General features: G+C 35.3%; 1 protein-coding gene across 2 annotated transcripts; it reads left to right on the top strand.

Moving 5' to 3' along the window:
• The first annotated feature begins 38 nt into the window (after window positions 1-38).
• foxred1 (FAD-dependent oxidoreductase domain containing 1) lies at window positions 39-8,273 on the top strand. Of its 2 annotated transcripts, XM_067399121.1 has the most exons (11): window positions 39-223; window positions 1,010-1,230; window positions 3,100-3,210; window positions 3,653-3,771; window positions 3,961-4,055; window positions 4,136-4,237; window positions 4,385-4,461; window positions 4,559-4,719; window positions 5,985-6,114; window positions 6,213-6,317; window positions 6,551-8,273. In XM_067399121.1, exons 1-11 carry the CDS (start codon window positions 118-120, stop codon window positions 6,803-6,805), a joined length of 1,482 nt encoding a protein of 493 aa, XP_067255222.1. In that variant the 5' UTR covers window positions 39-117; the 3' UTR covers window positions 6,806-8,273. The 2 variants fall into 2 exon arrangements, with proteins under 2 accessions (XP_067255222.1, XP_067255223.1); XM_067399122.1 differs by lacking the exon at window positions 39-223 and having other exon boundaries at window positions 1,153-1,310.
• Window positions 8,274-10,076: the final 1,803 nt, after the last annotated feature.

Raw genomic sequence — 10,076 nt, 5'->3', positions numbered from 1 at the left:
GTCATTGTGAGCATGCGCACATGGCCAAATGACTTTACGCTCCACTGTGAGCGGCGTGTCAGTGGGAAGGTGATTGGAGTGTTTTCCTGAATATAAAACAATCTGACGATAGTTGCAATGTGGCGCAAGTTATTCGCATCCGTCCCTGCTTTCAGAGCTCCCAAAGCGCCCTGTCGGAGTTTTAAAAGCAGCAGCAGAAGAGCTGAAAAGGAGTTCTTTAAAGGTGAGATGATCCACTTAATATACTTTATGAATTTATATCAGTATGGCAGGCGTTAAACACTGCAGAGCGAAATGTAAGCAGTGACAAGAGTCATGCTACATTCTCGTTTTTCTAATCCTACTATGAGAAAGGTTAGCTCATTAATATTAATTTAGTCATTCTGACGTTGCTTGGCAAACTTCCTCGGAGCGTCCATTCACGTAATCTAATTAACATTCATGAGCCAAGCCTTGACAGCAGCAGTTGTTCGTTCATTGGCCAACTGCCTAACGCCCATTTACTACTTCACGCCTTTTAGCAAATCAGTGAGGGCGAACGTAGCGGTGCGTAATTAATATTCATGAGTATTTCGTTTACTATAGTAGGATTAGCAAATTCACCTCCTGTATAAAAAGTATTTTACATGTATTCAGACTAATACAAAACAGTAATAAAGGCTAAAAATATTTATAGTATTCATAGTTAAAAACGTAAAATAAATACATTTTTTGTTTCAATTCTATTTTATAACATTTAATTCCTAAATAATCCTAGTCAATTTGGTCGTGTTTATCTTTCTTGCATTTTAGGGATAGAATATAATAATTATTAAATAAAACGAGGTTTTTCTGACAATGTATAAAGGAGAGATTTCACCACAAACCAGTATTACATTAACATAAAAATTCTACAAACACAGCATGTTATCTAGAAATTGTAAATAATGATGTAACCTCTGCCTCCAGCCAATAAAACACATTCTCTCAGAAAATTAGTAGGTTATCTGTCATATGTAATTCATTGCAGATCTGGAGGCTCAGTTCCGGGCATTTCGGGAGAAAGCGGCTGCGGCGATGCCCGGCAGTGACTGGAGCCCGTTTGAGTTGACCCCTGGCCTGCCCCCTGAGAGGGCAGATGTGGTGATTATAGGAGGGGGAGTCATGGGATGGTCCATCGCATACTGGCTGAAGAGGAAGGAGAGAGTGAGGGATGGTCTGAGAGTGCTGGTGGTGGAGAAAGACCCTACTGTGAGTTTATCCAAAGGCACTTAGGAGCCTGTATCAAAAACTAGTGAGCATGTTTTTGATGCTACAAAGGTGTTATCAAGGTAGGCAGCCTCACTAAGTTTTGAGACACAGTATCTGCTATATACTGTGTGTTGCTAATAATCATGTTTTTCCCTCAAAAAAAGAAAAATATCTTTTCATTTACCTCGTGTCGTTCCAAACTCGTAGATTTTCTTTCTTGTGTAGAGCTCATTGGCTCATATCAATGTCTAGGGGAAACAGGATGAAATTTAATTTAAAAATATTATAAATGGACATCTATATTCATTTAATTCAATTTAAAATATTCAATCTGGGTTTACACTGAGAAAGGTTTGATGATAAATATCAGAGTGAATTAAGCAAAATGATAGTAACTCGGATAAATATCACCATTATGGTAATACAAACCTTAGTTAGTTCATAAAATGCACAGAAGTTTTAAATTAAAAATATTCAAGAACATTTATTTGATTATGCCCTTTCTCCCTGCATCATCAATTATTTATACAATGAAACAAATTAGATTTACAAAGCAGCCCCCTTCAATTAAAATGAAACTGAATTAAATAATAATTATCAGCCTGTAGGAAGGAGAAATCCTGCTTTCCCATGAACAATCCCATTTGCTTGTTGAAAAGCCTCACATTCAAGCTGATTTTTTATTTCCTCTTGTGAATTAAACATGAAAACATGAAAGTGAGTAAATGATAATGCAATTTTTGTTTTTTTGGTGAACCAACATATTAAAATCGTGATTATTGGTGCTGCTGCAGAGCAAGTATGGATTTGCTTCTGCTAATGGTTACACAAACACGCTGCTGTGAGCATGTAAGATACGCTGCTGCTGCATAAATCCCATAGCAGATCTAGGCAGGTGGAGCTGGGGAAGGTGGAGGGTTTCAAAGGAACTCTGATAGCACTTTGCAGGATTAGCTTACAGCAAACACTGAACCAGACTATTTAAATGCAAAGCACACAGTCTCATTGGCTGCAGGATTAGCAGAGCCAATCAGTTAGAGCCATGTGGTAATGATGTGATTGCTTGCAGATTGCATGTAAAGGACCTATCTGCCTGCACCCTCTAGAGTTTATATATATGTATGTATGTATATATATATGTTCATTGTACAATTTAGGGCTTTTCACATTGCGCTTAACCCCGGGTAAAGGAACATTTCACACTTGTAATTTAGAAGCAGGTTTAGCACTGCTTTAGCAGTGTTACGTTAACCTCGCATTTCAGTGCCAAACTTGTACAGTGTGAAACGACGCGGTGTTAGAATGTTACAGCTAGATGCTTAGCAACAGACAACCAATCTGTGCTCATATTTGCCTGCTTTGGACAGTCACGGAAACCCCTCGCATTGTACAGTATATAAACAGTAAATTCAGCGTTTGAGAGGAAAAATGTCAAAACTTGTCAGGAAACGTGACAATTTGAGTGAAGAAGAGACCATTTCATTCTTACTTAGTCTGATATGTTCAATATAAACTTGATAGAACAGTCAGCAGTACGAGGATGTGTCATGCTAGAGTTACTTAAACAGGTCGTGTGCTGCGTTTACCCAGTCAATAACACTGACATCGCAAATATGCAAATAAGAATGTTATCCCAGGGTTTAGGAATGTACAATGTGAAATGACAGGTTAAGAATACCCAGGATTAATTGTTAACCCCGGGTAAATTATAAGCAGTGTGAAACGTGAAGCAAGAAAACCCAGGTTCTGTTTACTTGGGGTTTAGAATGACCCAGGGTTAATGTTTGAATTGTGAAAAGCCCTTTTGAATACTTAAAAATCAAAACTGTCACTACAGACACTGCAATTCCACTTTTCCTCTTTCTGCAGTATTCTCAGGCGTCGACTGTGCTGTCATGTGGTGGGATTCGGCAGCAGTTCTCCCTGAAAGAAAACATCCTGCTGTCAATGACTTCGGCTGATTTCTTGAAGAACATTAATGTAAAACGTTTTTTTATGGCACTGTTAAAAGCTTCCTGGAACATTATTCGGTAACACTTTATTTTACAGTGTCCTTGGTACACATATTACATGTAGTTACTGTAGTAATAACTATAAATTATGCATAAATACATGCGACTAACCCTAAACCAAACCCTAATCCTAGCCCTATAGAAAGTACATGTAGTTAATTGTTATTACTCAGTGCTTAAATATATCATTACACTGTAACACAGACACATTAAAATAAAGTGTAACCCATTATTTTTATTACAAATGCACTGTAATATTGTTACATGAAGTCTCAGTATTAGTATTTCTGGAGACTTTGAATGAATATTTAGTTGTTTCTAAATGTGCTCAAGTGTTCAGCAGGATCATTTGAGCTGGTTTAGAGTTTGAGAATACTGATAAGTGTTTGTTTTTTGTTTTGCTGCCACAGAATCATCTCTGGGTGGTTAATGAAGACCCTGTTGATCTGCAGTTTAATCATTCAGGATATCTCTTTCTCGCCAGTGAAAAATCTGCTCATATTATGGAGGAAAACTACCGCACCCAAAGGTGACAGGACAAGTTGGATCACCCAAAAAAATATTTGTGATTTATATCAAACTTTATTTTGTGTATTAATATCAGGATATCAGAATTACTGGATATCTGTTGTTAACTCAACCTTTCCTATCAGCTGATGAACAGTCTCACAACACAAAGTTAAAGATTAATAAAAGATGTTTTTGGTTTCTTTCATAGATCAGCTGGTGCGAAGGTCGCCCTCCTGTCACCGTCCCAGCTGAAGGAGCGATTCCCCTGGATAAACACTGAGGGCGTCGTTCTGGGTTCTCTTGGTTGGTGAACGTTTGCCCAATCTTTGAAACATCTCACATTTGAACTTCATTACTGAGTGACCTATTTATTCCTCACCAAGGGCTGGAGAATGAAGGCTGGTTTGATCCCTGGTCTCTCCTTAATGCTCTCAGACGCAAGGCCGTGTCTATGGGAGTCTATCAGTGCTTCGGAGAGGTCACAGGTCAGGATTCAGAATTACAAAGTTACATTTTGTTAATATTGCCAAGGCACTTGCAGGTTGTCTTGCATTTGCTAATTTTTTAACTTGTAAAAAATGTTACTTTCAAAAGGCAGCTTGTGGTGATTCTTCTGAATGTGATTTTTTTAGGTTTTAGATCTTCTTCAAATGTTGCAGAAATCTCAGATGGAGACTTTGTTAATGTCAAAAGGATAAAATATGTCAATGTAAGTTTGAATGCTACATCTCATGCTACGTCAGCTGTATAACGCACTGTTTTCAAGTGTACTTATAGCATTACAAATAGAAGTCATGTGCTTTTAGGTGCAGATGCCCAACAGTCTGGAGTATCAGCCCGTGGAAACTGCCGTCGTGGTAAATGCGGCAGGTGCAAACTCAGGAAAGATCGCTGCCATGCTAGGCATCGGATTAGGCCCGAAAGAATCCATGTCTGGTATTCCATTTCCTGTGGAGCCCAGAAAGAGGTTAAGACTCATGAATGTTCACATTTTTGACTTTGTTCTTACCTATTTCGATGAATAAGCTGTGGCATACATTCTACAATAAAGAATATTTTTATATTATATTATTATTTAAATATTAATAATTAAATATAATTAGTATTCAATAAAAAATAATAATATTTATATTTTAACTGAATGAGCAGCACTAAATATTCTTAAATAACTTGAAAGAATTTATATTATATTAAAAATAATAATTTTTGTGGTTAGTATTCAGTAAAAATAAATATTTTTTAATTTTTTTATTTAAATGAATGAGCAGTTCTAAATATTCTAAAATAACTGTTGAATTTATTTTTATATCACTTTAATTAAATATTATTAATAATTTAATAAATATCATTATTCAATAAAAACATATATATATATATATATATATATATATATATATATATATATATATAAATAAATAAATAAATGAGCAGTGCTAAATATTCTAAAATAACTGTTGAAAGAATTTATATTATATTAAAATGAATATTTTTTGTCCTTAGTATTCAATAAAAATAAACATTATTTAATTTTAATGTAAATGAATGAGCAGTGCTAAATATTTTAAAATAACTGTTGAATTTATTTTAAATAATTTTAATTAAATATTATTAATAATTTATTAAATATCATTAGTATTCAATAAAAACATATATATAAATATTATAATGTAAATGAATGAGCAGTGCTAAATCTTCTAAAATAACTGTTAAAATAAAATGGTTTTATATTATATACTATATTAAATTAATTACAAATTATTAATAATTACTATCATTAGTATTTAATAAAAAATAAATATTAGATCAATGTAATTTGAATAAATGAACAGTTCTAAATATTCTACGATAGCTTTTTTTTAAATATATATAATTATATTTTTATTATTAATAATATATTGTGTGTGTGTGTGTGTATGTATATATATATATTAATATATATATATATTAATATATATTATATATTAATTATTTAATTAAATATGATTTATAATTCATTACAATTTATACTTAAATGCCATTTGTATTTAATAAAAATATTACATTATACTATATTAAAAACTATAGACTATATATTTTTTAAATATAAGTAATATATTAATTAAACAATGTAAGTAATTTATTAATTAAATCCATTCATCTATCCATTCTCCAAATAATTAAAATGATATTTTAATGATATATAATGATATAACTGTGAAGTCTCACTAACTGCATCATTCGTATCTCTCCCAGGTTTGTGTATGTGGTGCATTGTCCTGATGGACCAGGGTTGGATACTCCATTTCTGATTGACTATTCAGGGGTTTACCTTAGGCGAGAGGGACTGGGAGGAAATTACCTCACGGGAATGTCACCAGAGGAGGTACAGGCATGTTTTGATCTGATCTCAAAAGTATTAGTTTCATGGTCTGCATTCATTTGTTCATTCATTCATTCATATATTATTTCGACCTTTTGAAGGCAGAAGAACCAGATATCAGTAACCTTGATGTGGACCACGAGTTTTTTCAAGAGAAGGTCTGGCCTCGTCTGGCCCATCGTATTCCTGCATTTGAACAACTGAAGGTAAAATTCGTAATATAGAATTGTTATTCATGTTATCCACTGCGTAAAGGGGCATTTGCTTTAGCTTTCTGTATTGTTCTGGGACTAATTTAGCAGTTTCTGATGCTTGTTAGATGGTAAAGTGCATAATATGGCTTAAAATTGTTAGTTTGTGCTTAAAAAGAGTAGCTAAATTCTGCTGTGTAGTTTTTTCCCATATGAACTAGTTTGCTTTTATGGTCAATCTTTGTCAGGTTTCAAGCTCGTGGGCTGGATTTTATGACTACAACACCTTTGACCAGAATGGCATTATAGGACTGCACCCTCTAGTGCCCAACATGTACTTTGCCACAGGCTTCAGTGGTCACGGTCTACAGCAGTCTCCTGCGGTCGGACTCGCCGTGGCTGAGCTTATTCTGGACGGGGGCTATAAGACCATCGACCTCAGAGCTTTTGACCTCAAACGGATCTTCCTTCAGGAGCCCATGCTGGAGAGCAACATTGTGTGAAGAGCACAGAAACACAGCGTATGTGACGTCAGGATGGAGCTACATAACATGAGCGCTGTAATGAACACATCGTGGTTCTTCAGACTGAACTCTCACTGGATCAGTGGAATCGATGTTCAGTTTGCTAAGAAAAAATTGTAAGAACTCCAATTATTGGGACATTAAAGAGGAGAGTGATAAATGCTGCTGTGATTTCAACAAAACATACTGTTATTTAAAATGACTTGGTAGAGATCAGGGAATTTAGTCGCACATTTTGTTAATTTGTAATTGCATATATTTAAATATGTGTATGACATAGATCATGATATATAATATGTGTTATTATTTTCTTAGATTTGTCATATTCACACTGTTTCAGAAATGAATACCAAATATAATCAAACTTTAAAAGTTTGTCTTTAAAGGTACAATATGTAATACTTTTGGCCGCTAGAGGTCGCTAAAAGCCTATTCAAAACAAAGGCGTAGCTTGATGACGCCAAGTTTAAGTGCAGAATCTTGGGACATGTGGTCTCCACCTCAACGGACGGTGCAAAAGAATAGGGATAGGACTCGGGAGCAAATAATGTTCATGGATGAGGTTATTTAGTATGAAGCAGAGCAGAACCAAGTGTTGTGGAGCCGAACGAGGCCGCTGGAGCGATTGCGCAACACACGCCTCACGAGCAGCGGAACTTTTATTATGACACAGTCGCCGGCGCTGCTTCCGCTTTTCCGGTCATGAGTATGAGGTGTTGAAAATGTTATAACGTTAATCTGTGCGTTCGCTCGGCGGCTGCTGTGAGACACCGTTGCACACTGCAGTAAGATAGATCAATTTTAGAATATCATATTAAATACTGAATGGCTTGTGTTGATAAATGGCATGGAATTAATTTTAAAACATATTGTATCATGGAGAAAATTATGTATTACTGTTAATACAAATAATTATATCTATTAAAATGTATTTCCATGGTTTCTACAAAGTAAAACCGGAAACCGAGGGTAACGCGGGTATGACGCAATTGACAGGCGACTCCTCACACGTCCCGGAGTCTTGGTTAAAACTGCAATTTTCTCACGATTTTTCAAATAGTTCTAAAATCTATCTCAAAATAAATAACACTGGCCTAGTGGTTTTTGGATATTTTACTGCAAAAATATTACATATTGCACCTTTAAATGTAAATCAGACCTCATGGACTGAATTTTTATAAATCTGTATATTTTTAAATGTCTGTCAATATGGATGTGAATACACATAAATATTGTGGAAAGAAATGCTGTTTTATTGTAGCATAATTTTATTTCTGTATATTTTTTTTTACATACACAAAACCCCATTTCCAAAAAATATTGGGACATTTTGTAAAATAAAATAAAAATCAAGAATATGTGATTTGTTCATTCTTTTGAAACTTTAACTGACAATAGGACAAAGAAAAGATTCCCAGTGTTTTCACTGACCAAATTAATTGTATTTTGTAAATATGAACAAATTTTTGATTCGGCTTCAACACAGTCCAAAAAAATCTAAGTTAAACTGTTTTGAAATTGGTAATAGGTGTGGGTATCGTGTTTGGGTATAAAAGGAGCATCCACCAAAGATCAGTCATGGCTCACCACTTTGCCAAATTTCATGAGAGAATTATCAAAAAATTCAAGATCTCAATGCAAGATTGCAAAGTATTTGGGTCTTTCAGCATCTAGAATACATAATATTGTGAAAAGATTCAGAGAATCCAGAGGAATCTCAGTCTGTGTAGGGAATGGCAGGAACCCTCTTGAATGTGAGTGACCTTTGATCCCTCAGATGGCGTTACATGAGAAACCATCATGCTACCGTTTTAAATATTGATACGTGTAGCGATGTACAGTTATTAATCAATTTATGGATGAAATATGAATATCATAATTCAGAAAGCTTTATGACGTTCATATATCGACCCAACGGGGAATTAAACATATATGGTGAATTAACTACAACGAATTATAATCAATCACATATATGATTAGTTCTGGTTGAATAATTATGTGGAAAACTATCAGTTCGTCCACCGAAACGGACAATTATCCACAGATTATCATGACAGAAATGTTATTCTCGGGCCGGGAGACTAACTTTCTATCATAGCCTTCAAATATAGAGCAAGGATATTAGAATCAGAACGTTAAAGTGACTCGGTTGTTGCTAAAATGAGCAAGTGAACAAAAAGCATGGATAAAATGAGTTTAATATACGAAACGGGTAATACACAGGTTATACGGCTAAATGGACACAAGTAAATACAAATACATACAAAGTAGAGGGAAAGGCAGAAACGAAAGAGATGATCAAAGCAGGTCAAATTGCAACAGTTCACCTTTAAGAGCCAGCAAGGAAACTCAGTATTTAAGATCGTAAAAACGTTATACTTGCATAGGTTAGTCAGGGTGCTTGGAGTTTCGGAGCGCTCGGTTTGATAGTTGCTTCTTCTTCCGGAGGTTGTTTCGGCGAAGTTTCAAACGAAGGTTTAACTGTTGTAATATGACCGGAAAATAAAGAAGAGAGTCCGTCTTGACGGCAGGAACTCGTGCAGAAAACTTGTGCCTCCAAAAGACGCGTGTTGTGGTATTTTAAAGACAACAGACCAGAACGCCTTACTGATAACGTCCTCCAATGATAGCGTTGCAATTTGGCGGGTTTCCACATTCCTTTGTCCTGTCTCCCGAATAAATTTATGGTATGTTGAATCAGTGCATTTCCTTCATAGTATTATTAAACATTGAACGATGCATTTGGCAGAAATGTAACGTACATGAGTGAATAGCTCGGATTCACAGCTTTACGGAGAGATCAAACTCGACAGGTGTCGCTCGTCATATAAAGAAGATACACTTTACACTCTATTACTATCGTTTAACATGAAAACTAACCTACTACAGTCAATTCTACGATTCTACACTAGTAACACATACATGCAGCGAGCACTACAATGGCAGGTACATTCATATTTGCAGGTATAATATTTGTGTATACAGTCTTTGTATGTGAGTGTGTGTCTGTGGGTGCGTGCGTGTATTTTCTCTTTTTATGACCGTTTGGAATTCGGGCCTGTCTTTCGAAACCCGATCCGTGGCGTTCGCATCTCCTTTGAAGTCACAGAGGAGAGGTTTGGGACTTATCGAAATAGTCATAAAAAGAAGGTCTCGTGATCCATTAGTGTCTGCCGGGCCGGAATCGATGTAAGATTTACAAACCAAAGTTCCGTGAATTGAGGCTTAAACACAATTTATGGTGGGACCT

Source organism: Chanodichthys erythropterus, chromosome 10 (genome assembly GCF_024489055.1).
Source record: "Chanodichthys erythropterus isolate Z2021 chromosome 10, ASM2448905v1, whole genome shotgun sequence".
Taxonomy (NCBI): domain Eukaryota; kingdom Metazoa; phylum Chordata; class Actinopteri; order Cypriniformes; family Xenocyprididae; genus Chanodichthys; species Chanodichthys erythropterus.
The sequence above is the reverse complement of the archived record's forward strand: the minus strand, read 5'-3'. Positions and strand labels throughout refer to the sequence as shown.